Raw genomic sequence first — 13,570 nt, 5'->3', positions numbered from 1 at the left:
CATAACACAGTAGGTTTGTATTGGACTAAAAATGTGTTCATTTCTTGTAAATAGTTCTTTTTTGAATTGTGAAACACATTTTCTTTTTCAAACTATAAAGCAATCGATCAGTACAATGCAATTTACGTTGCTCGGATAAGCGGAGAGCACAATTGCAGAGAGGAATTTTTTGAAAATAAAAGTAATGAGTAAAATAAAGGAGGAAATAAGTAAAATAAAGAACACCAAGTAGAATACGGTTAAACTCAATAACGAGCATTGTCATTGATTTGGTTCTTAACCATTCAGTGAATTAAATAACGGCAAATATCGTTTTATTTTGAAAATCACCGGAAGTGGGTGTGCTGCCCTGGTAGCTGGTTATAATAAGAGCTCGTCTGTAGCTTTGTGGCTAGGTTGCAGGTTGTTTTCTTGATAGCCGCCCGGGCTTCGCTGTCGTCGCCACTGCAAAATCGGTCATTACAGCGGCACGCCAGACGGGCTGTAAACTACAGGTTTGCTTTTCTGACGATGCTAAATGTTATCTAAATCCTGGCTACAACGTCACGTTTTGTATCTGTCAGCCATGTTACTGTATATCAATCAATGATACAGCTAGCCACAGGAACCGTGTTTATTTTTAGCAGCTAACCTGCGGTGACTGCAGCGCAGGGAAACGGCAATATCAGCTCTCTGTATTTGTTGGCGTGGAAAAATAATATACTGACAGTACAGTGCACACATGAGCGTTGTGCGTGTGATGTTCGTGCAAATGTGTTTATGCAAACTGCTAAGCTGCTGGTGAGCTTTACAGTACTGGCTACCGTATTAGCTGTGTGCTTATTTTAAGCTAAGAGGTAGCTAGCGATTTTTAATCTGGCCAAGTCCTGCGTTCAGAAATCAAGGCCCCAGTTAACAAACTGATGTGTTGTTGTGACTCGTTGTGCCAAAGCTTGGATACAGAGTGCTCACATTTAGCCTCCTGGTTTTAGGGCAATCTAGAATGTGTGTTGTTTTTAGCTAATACGTGTAGATGACTTTACGCTGCGTTGTTTCTTAATAAAGACCATGCATATTTAGCTTAACTCGCAGTAATCTGCTAACAAAACTGGTTAGAACAACTAATGCAATACTTGGTTCGGGGGAAATAATGTCTGACTGCATCATACTGCCCAGGCCTGTTTACTTAACGCGTGCTGTTATTACGTCACGTTACCCAAGCCAGAAAGTGTGACTTTTCAGGCTTGTAGTGTCAGAGCCGTATGGCACTTGGATAACGTCCAGGACTTCTATTAGCTGACCGGCCTATCTTTGGAAAACATCACTGACTTTATGACTCTTCTCAAAACATTACACTGATCTGTGATTTGCTGCTCTCAGATGGACCAGCAGGACCAGTCCTATATGTTTGCAAGTCTGACACGGCCTCACTCAGAGGAGCTGCTGCAAGGCCTCCAGCTCTTGCGGCAGGATCACGAACTATGTGACATTGTGCTGCGTGTGGGTGATGCCAAGATCCATGCCCACAAAGTAGTGCTGGCCAGCATCAGTCCTTATTTCAAGGCCATGTTTACGGGTAACCTGTCAGAAAAGGAGACCTCTGAGGTGGAGTTCCAGTGCATTGATGAAGCTGCCTTGCAGGTATGCTTCTATCCAACACTTGCTAGCCACAGTGATTAACTGCTGTAGCATGTTTATTGTAACACTTGTGCTGTCTTTGCTTCTAGGCTATAGTGGAGTATGCTTATACCGGGACGGTGTTTATCTCCCAGGAGACAGTGGAATCTTTGCTCCCCGCTGCCAACTTACTCCAGGTTAAGCTTGTACTTAAGGAGTGTTGTTCCTTCTTAGAGAGCCAGCTGGACGCTGGAAACTGTATAGGCATTTCCCGCTTTGCAGAGACTTACGGCTGTCATGACCTGTGCTTGGCTGCAACGAAGTTCATCTGTGAGAACTTTGAGGAAGTCTGTCAAACGGAGGAGTTTTTTGAACTGACGAGAGCCGAGTTGGATGAAATTGTGTCCAATGATTGCCTTAAGGTAGTCACAGAGGAGACTGTATTTTATGCCCTCGAATCATGGATCAAATATGATGTAACTGAGAGACAGCAGCATCTGGCTCAACTGCTGCACTGTGTTCGCCTTCCGCTGCTCAGCGTCAAATTCCTCACTCGCCTATATGAAGCCAACCATCTTATACGAGATGACCACGCCTGCAAGCATCTGCTCAATGAGGCCCTCAAATATCACTTTATGCCTGAACACCGGCTGTCCTATCAGACTGTGTTGTCTGCACGACCCAGGTGTGCCCCAAAGGTGCTGCTTGCAGTAGGAGGCAAGGCTGGACTGTTTGCCACATTGGAAAGGTAATGCTAGTGACTTGTAGATTACAATTGGATGCATTTGTATAAAAGCAACTTTCTAAACTTAAATTTTTTTTTAAAAGTGTCTTAGTGTTTTGTTTTTTCCTTGTCTTTCAGCACGGAAATGTATTTCCCTCAGACGGATTCATGGATAGGACTGGCCCCTCTCAGTGTACCCAGATATGAATTTGGAGTGGCGGTGCTGGACCACAAAGTTTATGTTGTGGGAGGCATCGCCACACATATGAGGCAGGGCATTAGCTATCGGAGGCACGAGAGCACAGTCGAAAGCTGGGACCCCGAAACCAACACGTGGTCTTCAGTGGAGCGTATGGCAGAGTGTCGCAGCACTCTTGGTGTAGTGGTCCTGGCCGGAGAGCTGTATGCCCTGGGAGGCTATGACGGCCAGTATTACCTCCAGTCTGTGGAGAAGTATGTCTCGAAGCTGAAGGAGTGGCAGCCTGTGGCACCCATGACGAAGTCTCGCAGCTGCTTTGCCACCGCTGTCCTAGATGGGATGGTGTATGCTATTGGAGGCTATGGCCCAGCACATATGAACAGGTAATCTTACTTAGAGTAGTTGTGTATATATGCTCTAAGTGCATGTTGTCTCCAAGTGACCATTAAATACTTGGACCAGGCAATTTTAAATGACTTTCCAATTTATTTAGCGGTCAAATAATGCTTTGTATAGATGCGTGTGACATAAAATTGTACCCCCCCCCCCCCCCCCCCCCCCCCCCCACTACTATCTTTAGTTTAAAACGGTCTTTAACGAAACAGGTTAGGACTTTAAGAATTCCTAAAATGTTGTTGTTGTGTTTTTGTTTTTGGGGGGGGTTCTTTCCTCTCAGGGTTATGTTAATTATTTATTAGAAGTGGCAATGAAGTGAAGGATATCGAGTCTAGCTGAGAAAAAGACCAGGAGCTTGTTAATAAGTGCTGGATAGCCATAACAGAATTGGTTGTTAAATGTGTTGCTGTATTGCTGAGGTCACTAGAGAGCAGCGCTCTTGTTGCTTGTTTCCTTGACTCCCAAAACCCCTCAGGAAAATGTGTTTGGACAGAATCTGTGGGGACATTTTTCTTCTTCTTCCCCCCCCCCCCCCCCCCCCCCCCCCCCCCCGCTTTCCCCCGTGGCTTATATGGCTTAGTTTGCCAATGTTCCAGTGGCTCTCAGGAATTCATCGCTCCCTCATTACAAGTTCAAATTGGCGTGTTTGATATGACCATCTAACTTGTTTTCTTTTTTTCCCTGTACGATTAAAAGAAAATTGCTCAGTCATTATGCATTGTGAAGCTCGCATGCATAGAAAGAGCCCCATTGTGTTTACATTACTTAACAAAATTTCTCAGCACACAGCTATAACAGTGGTGGTGGAAAAAATAAATACAATGCAGCAGTGCCTCTGTTTGACTGAGCAATAGCTCCCATTCAAAGCTGAACAAAGGTTCTCTGAACTGTCATTTAGGCTTTAGTAGAAGGGGAACAGGAGATGGAGGAGGCATTCTTACACCAGATGTGTAATGTGAGCTCACCTTTAGGTCTGCAAAGACTGGTCATTGTGGATATTGCCATAAATATCTCAAAGTGAAGGCACAGCTGGAAGCAAAGCTAGGTATTGCAAGTAGCGGGTGAGTTGGAGCGTTTTAACCTTTGTGTTTTGATAACTGTGCTGCGTCTACTGTACACAGCGTGGAGCGGTATGACCCTAGCAAGGATGCCTGGGAAATGGTAGCCCCCATGGCAGATAAGAGGATCAACTTCGGAGTAGGTGTGATGCTTGGATTTATATTTGTGGTGGGTGGACACAACGGAGTGTCGCACCTGTCCAGCATCGAGCGGTACGATCCACATCAAAACCAGTGGACGGCGTGCCGACCAATGAACGAACCCAGAACTGGTGAGTTTTGAGTTTTAAATTCAAAATGAGTGACTATTGTGATGGTTGGATCCAGAAAATAACACGAAAAGCCTATAATGAGAGATGTTTGTGGTATTGTTGTCTTCCAGGTGTGGGCTCTGCCATTGTGGACAACTACCTCTATGTGGTAGGAGGTCACTCTGGGTCATCCTACCTGAACACCGTTCAGCGTTATGATCCCATCTCAGACAGCTGGTTGGACTCCAGTGGCATGATGTACTGCCGTTGTAACTTTGGTCTGACTGCCCTTTGACCCATGGCCCAGCCAGCTAGGACCCAATAAATTACCTTAGACACAAAGAAGACTTTCTCTCTCTTTTTATTATTTTATTATTTTATTTTTTTGGCTCTCCTCCTCCTTCCCCACATTCATCCTCCAGGTGCAGATGAGCTTGCCTGCACATTTTCGTTAACATCAGAGCATTTCTGAGTGGATGGGTGTACCGGGCTAGCTGGCTGGCTAGAAGGGGGACTGCAGTCCGTGCTGCAGGGATGAGGAAGAGCTGGAAGGTTCTGGAGATAACGGAGGAAGGTGGATGGTGTTTGGATGACTGTCACTGGAAAACTGAGATGAACGCTCTATTGCTGCTGGACCACAATGAGGACTTCGAGCTATGTCTCAGAGGATTGTGGAATCTGCTTATTTACGTTACAAAATTCTTCGTCAAGTTTGCAGACAGTTTTATGTTGTGCTTCACGTCCTTAATTGTGCTAAATTTTTTGTTTTGTTTTGTTTAGGAATTTTTCTGCTGCAACCAGAGCTGTGTGTTCAAATTTCCTAGAACACTGCAGTTTGCTTGTGCATTTGATGACTATGTGGTTATTGGCCATATAGTGTGTATGTCTGTGTGTATGGTCCAGGGGGTATGTGCATGTCAGATAGAACTGTTTTGTTTTGTCACATGTCTGCGTGCAGAACTGATGCTTGGGCTCAGCAACGCAGGATAATTCTGCATCCACATCAGTGCTTGACAAAAAATAGAAAAGTTGGAATATTTATATTTTCTCAAAAAAGGGCTGCCTTTCTCTTGTAAATGGTCTAAATGAAATATATAGATATAAATATATCCTCTAGTGCATTGCCTGTAAATGTTTTTCTGCACTGGCTCACTAATGTGTGTACAGTTTGATTCCCACAGCCACTGTAGAGGTGAATTTTCCTTAAAGTGTTCACCACTAGTCTCTGCTTCATCCTCTGAGCCATTTAAAAACGCAAAACAAAAAAGTAAAAAAAAAAAAAAAGGGTCTCATATTCTCTCCTCTGTTGCATCGGTCTAAGGTCAGATCATGCACTTGCTACTGTTCACAATAGTTGAAACTGACCTTGGCCTTCTTTTCACCTTTTTTGGTCTGTATACAATACTAACTGGTGCTATATTTAGGATTCAGGATTTAGCTGTTTGTCTGCGTTGCTTCATCCAGTTAATGTCAAACTCTGTTAGGCCTCTGCTGTGTAACTGGTGATAGTTATTTGCTATCGTATGAATTTAATTGGAGAAAATGCAAGTGGCCCCTAAAGCTACTAAAAGGGAAGCCTGTGGGCCAACAACTGCAAACTTCTACCTGCATAGTCCCCAAAGGCGAGAAGATTGGCATGATTTCATTTCTTTTCTTTTTTTTTTTTTCTTTCTCTCAAATACTTCAAACTTTTTTTTTTTTTAAATGTTACACTTTCTCCATTATTGGTCCAGTTGCAGGATGTGAGCATGCTTTGTCAACTATCTGTAGCTGGTATCCTCTCTTGGCTTTGAACACGATTTTATTTGTGATTGGGTCAGACATTTCTGTGGTAGTTAATCCTCCTCTAAAAACATGTCTACACGTGGCCAGGTCTTGCTTGCAAGCTTAGGTTTTAAGTAATATTTTCACAGATTGGTGTGAAACGGCAAAAAGTTTGAAAAGGAAACGGTCCTACGCAACATCTTCCCTTGTGCCACATTTTTAAATATTTTCCCTGCATTCTTCCATGTGGTTATATATGGAGGTGGATGATAAGGCACCAAGGGCTGTGCTTGCCAGCTCTGGCCATGTTGTTGCTGTCACCAGGCCTGGGAGAGAGTTCAAAGCGTGCGACTGGGCTCGAGTGACTGCACAGCAATAGAGGGGACACTCGATTAGCAGACGGCCAGGTAGTGATGCGTCTTAAGTCACTTGTTTTATGTTCAAGGCATGGGTTGTTGGTTGTGGGTTTTTTGCGTTGCTTTGTGGACTAATGTTTGCACATAAGTGGGAACTTTAACCAAGCTCTGCATTGCACTTACCAAACTATTTGATACATATTGTAATTTCTATATATGTTTTGATTTAAGCTAATGGCATTTAGATACTGCAATAAGACTTGTTTCCTTTCGTGGGTTAAATTATGTTTTGTTGTTTGTCTCTTTAAAAAGAAGAGAAAAAAAATAGAATAAGGCCAAGGCATCTAATGTTGGTGTAAGAGAACCCCCACATAGCATGTCTGTCAGATCACACTGTTGGCTGGTGATGTCCAAATGAAACATCAGACTGTAGCTTGACATTGTCTAAACCAACCAGTCATCCTATGTTGTCATTTTTGTTGTGCATGCTGGTTCATTTTGCACAAAGCATGTGTTTATTTGGTTCAATTTAGATGAATTTTTTTCCTGCAGTTCAGCACTTATAAGTCTCGTAAACACTACATAGGTGTGTTCTTTCACCTTGCCCTTGTTTACTCTAAACTAAATCTGTAAGATGAGAAGTTAAATGACATTTGCCGTGCAAACTGGTCAGTGTCACATGTGAGAATCGCGGTTTGACATTGATTTGTTTCTTTTTTTTCCCCATCAAAGTCAAGTACTTTGAATTTCTGATTTATTTGAAAAGTAACACACAACTTAATTTGTATGTCTGTACACTTTATTTCAAAACGGCACAACTATTAATTTTGTATTTAATTTGTTTTGTTTGTGTTCTCTAAATTCTTGTTTTTTTTGGTCTGTTGTAGTAGTGTTTGTCACTTTAGCACTGCAGCCACGGCACAGAATCACGCAGGCGTAATTGTGCGCCGTCGCCGCTGCCACGATTCATCTTGTCACTGTTATGTACATATGTTGCCATTTCTGATGTGTATACTAACTATTTTAAGGTTGGAGAGAGGCTGATGAAAATCTGGAAACGTGAATCTGCAAAAAAAGAACAGATGTATGCTTTTTTTTTTTTTTTTTTTTTTTTTTTTTTTTTCTTTAAATTATGGCCTAAATTAATGTCATGTTTTGCCACCACTCTCACCAAAGTGCTTGTACAAAGAAAGCAGATGGATGACTAACACATGTTCTGCAGTGGCCTACCACTCTGTTTATGTCTGGGAGGGGGGGGGGGGGGGTGAAATCCTATGAAACTGATGTCAATGTTAGCCAAAATGACCACTCTGCTTCTTTTTACATTTCCTTGTGTGTCTGGAGTAAGGTGATGATCTTGAATTTTATATCCTGTGGATTAATACTGGAAGTACAAGATAACATTAGGTGTTTAAAAACAGTAGCTTTTCACATTTTCTCATGTTTGACTGAAGACATTTTACATACATTTAAGTCTGTTTATGTGGTGCAGCTGTACCCAGTTTAAAATAAATGCCTGCCTTAAAAAGGTACTGCCTGCTTTTTCTGCATCTCTTCCTGGCATGCACGTGAAAAAGGATGATAAACTGGAGCCATAGGCAAGGTTTCAAAAATATCTGTATTTGTATTGTAAAGACAGTGTCAGCATATAAACAAACAGGGAAAAAAAACTTAAAATCTTGATCCAAGAATTAACTCTCAACTGGATTCATGTTAAACTTTCCTTGAGAGAGGCACTGTGTGACAACAGTAATGCTTTGACTTGAACCAAACAAAACACTAACGTAACATTTTGAGACTGCTGTGTGCTGAACAAGCTGTGAACTGTCTGACTTTTATTCATCGGTTTATGCATGTGGCCTGAATGAATTTCTAGGCCAGCTTGTAGTGTAATTTCAGATTACTTCTAAATTGGCATAATTTTATATTTTCACCTGTTTTGGCAAATGCTTACCTCAAATTTAAACCTTAACTTGTTCACCTGGTAGGCGGGGACTTAGTAGTTTTTCCTCACCCCACAGTGTAAGTGTGTGGGGGGGGGGGGGGGAAGCACCAGTTTAATTTTAGGAAAGGACTGAAATGCATAAACATAAGCTTAAATTACAGTACTGCGTTGAATCCCTGTAGCAAGGGGGCTTACATTTATGTTTGTGCGCTGGTGTGTCTGCGTTGGGAATGAAATGGATCTGATCAGTGCAGGAACCAGAGAGGACTTGGGAATTGTACACAGACCTTTGGAACTATGAAGACAGGAAAAACTGTGTGTACATTAGCAGATTGTATATTTTCTTTGGCATAATGACCAAGTTTGATTCAATTGCACCCTCTGTGTCATTATGCTTGTGCTAAGTACTAACCAGTGGTTATTATGGAAAAGCACTGCCAAACAGATGCACAACAGCTGAGAGGTCTGCATCGCTGCATGCACGGCTGGCAGGAGAGTTTTGTAAATCAACCATGGAGGTAAAAAAAAAAAAAAAAAACCAATACTTTTTATACTTGTACTGAAAACTTGTGTCAGTATCAACTCCAAACAGAAATTTCTACAGAGCAGTTTTACCTACTAATCTCTTATGCCGATGGTCACTGCACATGTATATGAAATTCAGTACTGACTCGTATGATTGTTTATAAATCTCAACCCTGGACTATTATAGTCCATTATATTCTTGGATTCCAAGCGTGCCCAAAAAGATGTCATTTCCATTTTGCACTGTCAGCTTTAACCAAGCATTCAGCTGAATTGAGGAAGCTAACCCAGGACAGGAATTAAAACTTATAGCAATGCAGTAAGAAAAGAACAACATTGTGGTAATGTAACAACAAAAAACTGGATGAATGCAATCACTCTGGCATGTGCTGAGACTTTGGCTCATCTGTACTCTATGTCCACCTGAGAAACTATGAGTTCACTTGTCAGAGGTGCGGACATAGACCAGAGAGGACAGCAGCAGGAGCTCTGGGGGCTTGTGTAACAAGATCAGATTATCGTTCCTCAGACCGTCATAGTGCATCCAGCAACCGTCTATCTGGAAGGCTGCAGAGTAGTGATGCTCCTCCTTGTTGAACAGTGTGGCACCCTCAAGTGTGTACCTGCAGGTAAGAAAAACATTTATTGTTCTCAATACTGGAAAGTAGATTTTTCCAGATATTTTTGCTGCTCTTTTGATTTCCAATGAAAGAAATCCCAACAAATAAAGACAGGCAGCACAACAGTGCAGTGGAGAAGATCCAAATGACATTTAAAATTTAATCACTGATCAGACAGGATAGTTATCGGACATTTTTAATTTTAATGACCATCCTGCATCATAAATAAAGTTCCATTAATTCAGCTATGATGACTGTGCACAGGCCTCTGGCTCAGCAGATGTAAAAGCATTAGGAGGCCGGGCTCCACCTGAGCAACATCGTTTGAATGAACAGCAATGCAGAACCTACTGTAGATATATCCACCTCTGATTCATACCTGTGCTGACAGAGAGCCAGATGGTAAGGGACATACGACAGCTCCTCTGACTTCCACTGCTGCATGTTGAGGATAACAAAGGGTGGCGGGCCATGGCAGAAAATCCTCTGGGAGAATTCCCTTAGACCATCACATCTGTTTAAAATAAATAAAAAATTGTCAAGGAAGTACAACAACACAGCGCTGAAAAAGACGACGACGATGAAGATCCTGCCGTGTCTCACCCAATTTCACAGCAGAGCAGGAGCTTGGGGCAGAAGAACTCATCCACAGCTGACTGAATTGGGTCTCTGTGAGGAAGCTCGTGAGGAGGACTGAGAGGGAAAAGGGTCAGAGTGAAATTCTTAGAAATGTGAAAAATATAATGTAACAACAATCCACTCACAAACACGTCACAACACTTGATTGCAATTCTTTCTGCCAACTTTGGCATAAGACAATGCACAGCTGAGGTCTGCTGAAGGGCACTTAAACATCAAATACTGGGGGAAAAAAACATATTTTGGGTAAAAAGCCAGCAACTGTGTCTTAACAAAACACTTGAATAGTAGGTAAATACAGTTTACCTGATGTTGATGGTACTTTTGAGGCAATCCTGGAAGCGGGCTGGACAGCTCCAGCTGGTGCACAGGCTCTCCTGCGTGGTGGACATGAGGTTTTCCAGGTTCTCTGTAAAGTTTTGGTGCTCGTTGCCAAACAGGTCGATCTCCAGGGCTGCCTGGTGGATCTCAGAGCGATATTGCCTTTTAGACATTCTGTCCCAGATCCACAGCATCTTCACCGTGGTGTAGTCACAGGAGTCCATCAGGTAGAGGAAATGCTCCACAAACTGCTTGCCCAGGAAGACAGCCAGCTCCCTGCGAAAGCCCTGGTTGTCCCGCAGAATCACATAAAGAATCATGAGGAAGCCATCGATGGTGCAGGTGTTTTTGAGCTGGATTTCCACGTACAGAGGCGTGCATGATATGGCTTTCCGTCCTGCCTTGATGGTAAAAACGCCTCCCCAAGGGAGCACAGGCCTCCAGAAGGAGCGGTCCTCCTCGTCGTTGTTGTTTATGGAGGCACGTATTTCTTCAAAAAGCGTCTTGGACCTAAAACAAATAATTAAATAAATAAATACACACACCAACCAACCAGCAAAAGTTCAGACAAATGCGTTTTAACACAGGACGGGGTTAAATGTATCGCCCCGGTGGATTTGATCTGTTTCATTTCGAAAAACTGACGCTGTGCAAATGTAGGTCAAAAATCCTGCGATAGCAAAAACAAACCACGCAATTGGCAAGTAAAGCACTGTTACCCTCCAGGGACTAGTCGGAGCCCAACAAATGATAACAAACCATCACCTACAATATATAAGCTTACCTTTCGAAGTGTTGATTGTTCTCAGTGTTTGAAATTCGTGTTTTGAGGTCCTCAGTGTCGTTCAAAACACAGAATCTACTCTCCATTCCTCTCCGTATTTCCTCATTTCTCACGTCGGACCTCAAAGCCAGAAATATAAGTTGTGGTATTTGTCTCGCACCTTCTAGTAAACGAAGACACCTTACTGTGAATCGAAAATTGTAGTAGACGTCAAGTCTGACCTATATAAACAGTTGCTGTTAGCTTTGTAATGATAATCTAAGCTCTGTGTACATACAGTGCTGCCCTCTCCTGATTCTCCACGTTATTACACCCCAGTTTTGCACAGCCCCCGCCCCCGACTTCACCGTGAGCGTTAGAGCACAGCTAGAAGTGCTATTGGTCAATATATTCTAGCACGTTTAAGATGATATATGATTGGCTGTCACGAGCACCGCCCATTTAGGTAGGCCGAGCGAATATTCTACGTTGAACTACGTTGTTCTAGTTATCTTTGGCTATTATAATTTTAAAGACAAGGACAATGATGCTTTCTTCTTTATAAATTTGGTTTTATTTTTGGCAAAATTTCATATACACAAAAGCAAAGTCCTCGGCAGAAAGCCTGAACTTCTTGTATTAAAAATGGAACTTGCACAATATATAAGGACAATCTCCTCATCAAAAAACACTAAGGCTCTCAAGACTGTTAACATCTGTAACCGATTGAAACTGCTAACTTGATTTTGGCTCTTGCAAACTTTTGTTTATTTATGTTCCCCTTAATTTAATTTATTTTTTGTACTCACTTTTGTCTCACTGTCCTTATCACTCTTTCTGTTCTTCATTGTACTACCACAATGTCACCTTTTATGTGATCCCTGTTTTACTTGACTGTATGTCTAAAATGTGATAAATAAAGTTAAAAAAAAAAAAACTACGTTGTTCTATTCCTGAAAGTTAATACGCTGATATTCCACCGTAGGGTTGGTTTGTGGACGGAGTCTGCGCTGTTACCGTCGTTTCCCGACTCACTTTGAAGAAACTTTTTGGAAGTAGTTATTACCACTTGCGAACTGGTGTCAAGCCAGCCTCCAATTCGAGACTTGCAGTCAAGCCAGCCTCCAGTTTGTTTTACGTTCCCTGTGTATTCAAAGTATTACGGGAATGGATGTGGAAACCGGATTTCAAAATAAAAGCCAACTTCGAGTGAATTAACAGATATGTTAAGAACATAATAACATATAATTTAGGCTTTTTTTTTTTTTTTTTTACAAACTCTAATGTTAGATCTATATGACACAGCCTTGTACCCTAATTGTGCCCTGTCACTATCAAGGCCATCTTATTTTGGATTTCAAAGTAAAAGCCCTGTGAATCTTCATTTTTGAACTACTCTTTCAATGACTTAATAATGCTCTTAAAAGCAAAAATCGTATTTCCAAATACTATTTGAACTTTATATCAACACTTTCCAACCACAGTCTTTTTACAGTGATACCATATCAATATCAAGTCAGTCTGATTTTCCCTTTCATAGTAATGGCCCTTTGAAATTGTCCATAATTGACTTAATCTTCTAACGATTCAAAATGCTCTAAAATGAAAAATTCTTGTTTCCACAGGGTAATTCCACCTTAGATCAACAGTATACAGCCCCACAGTGATACCATATCAATATCAAGTCATTCTGATTATGCCTTCCAAAATAAAAGCCTTTTTAAATTGTCCATAATTGACCTAACTTTCAGTGATTTCAGAATGCTCTAAAAAGGAAGATTTCAGTTTCCACAGGGTAATTCCACTTTAGATCAACAGTATACAACCTCACGATGTTACCATGTCAATTTCAAGTCAGTCTGATTTTGCTTTTCAAAAGAAAAGCTTTTTCAATTTGCCCATATATGACTTACTCTTGGAGCGAATTCAAAATGCTCTAAGATGGAAAATTGCTGTTTCCACAGCATAATTCCACTTTAGATCAATAGTATCCAACCCCACAGTGATACCATATCAATATCAAATCAGTCTGATGTTGCCTTCCAAAATAAAAGACTTTTCAAATTGCCGATATACGACCTACTCTTTTAAAGAATTCAGAACGCTCTAAAAATGAAACTTGCTCTTTCCACAGGATGAATCCATGTTAGATCAAAAGTGTACATCCACACCATGGTACTACTTCAATTTCAAGTCATTCTGATTTTGCCTTCCAAAATAATGGCCTGTTGAAAATGCCAATAACTTACCTAACTTTCAGTGATTTCGGAATGCTCTAAAAAGGAAATTTTCTGTTTCCACAGAATAATTTCACTTTAAATCAACAGTATACAACCCCACAGAGATACGATGTTAAGATCAAGTCACTCTGATTTTGCCTTCCAAAATAAAAGTATTTTCAAATTGCCCGTAG

The 13,570-nt window shown here is 41.4% G+C and overlaps 2 protein-coding genes across 2 annotated transcripts; one reads left to right on the top strand and one right to left on the bottom strand.

Annotated features, from left to right (window-relative positions):
* The first annotated feature begins 408 nt into the window (after positions 1-408).
* On the top strand, positions 409-5,854 carry klhl28 (kelch like family member 28). The gene is made up of 6 exons (XM_085342637.1): positions 409-494; positions 1,360-1,620; positions 1,707-2,344; positions 2,459-2,902; positions 4,037-4,245; positions 4,356-5,854. Exons 2-6 carry the CDS (start codon positions 1,360-1,362, stop codon positions 4,517-4,519), a joined length of 1,716 nt encoding a protein of 571 aa, XP_085198763.1. The 5' UTR covers positions 409-494; the 3' UTR covers positions 4,520-5,854.
* Positions 5,855-8,035: 2,181 nt separating this feature from the next.
* Positions 8,036-11,521, bottom strand: dorip1 (dopamine receptor interacting protein 1). Its single transcript, XM_085342871.1, has 5 exons — positions 11,179-11,521; positions 10,380-10,904; positions 10,038-10,127; positions 9,814-9,948; positions 8,036-9,437 (listed from the first exon to the last, which is right to left on the bottom strand). The coding sequence occupies exons 1-5, from the start codon at positions 11,262-11,264 to the stop codon at positions 9,254-9,256; spliced, it is 1,020 nt and encodes a 339-aa protein (XP_085198997.1). The 5' UTR covers positions 11,265-11,521; the 3' UTR covers positions 8,036-9,253.
* Between the last annotated feature and the right edge of the window lie 2,049 nt (positions 11,522-13,570).

This window comes from Diplotaxodon limnothrissa, linkage group LG19, assembly GCF_057381915.1.
Source record: "Diplotaxodon limnothrissa isolate DT_005_m linkage group LG19, D_limnothrissa_male_GT1.1, whole genome shotgun sequence".
Lineage (NCBI taxonomy): Eukaryota > Metazoa > Chordata > Actinopteri > Cichliformes > Cichlidae > Diplotaxodon > Diplotaxodon limnothrissa.
The sequence above is the reverse complement of the archived record's forward strand: the minus strand, read 5'-3'. Positions and strand labels throughout refer to the sequence as shown.

Excerpts from the sequence above, each read along its gene's own strand:
- klhl28 (XM_085342637.1), top strand. The coding sequence starts at position 1,360 with ATGGACCAGCAGGACCAGTCCTATATGTTTGCAAGTCTGACACGGCCT. Across the intron at positions 2,345-2,458 it reads CTGTTTGCCACATTGGAAAG|CACGGAAATGTATTTCCCTC; the intron begins GTAATGCTAGTG and ends CTTGTCTTTCAG. Across the intron at positions 2,903-4,036 it reads GGCCCAGCACATATGAACAG|CGTGGAGCGGTATGACCCTA; the intron begins GTAATCTTACTT and ends TACTGTACACAG.
- dorip1 (XM_085342871.1), bottom strand. The coding sequence starts at position 11,264 with ATGGAGAGTAGATTCTGTGTTTTGAACGACACTGAGGACCTCAAAACA. Across the intron at positions 10,905-11,178 it reads AACAATCAACACTTCGAAAG|GTCCAAGACGCTTTTTGAAG; the intron begins GTAAGCTTATAT and ends TATTTGTTTTAG. Across the intron at positions 9,438-9,813 it reads CTGGCTCTCTGTCAGCACAG|GTACACACTTGAGGGTGCCA; the intron begins GTATGAATCAGA and ends TCTTACCTGCAG.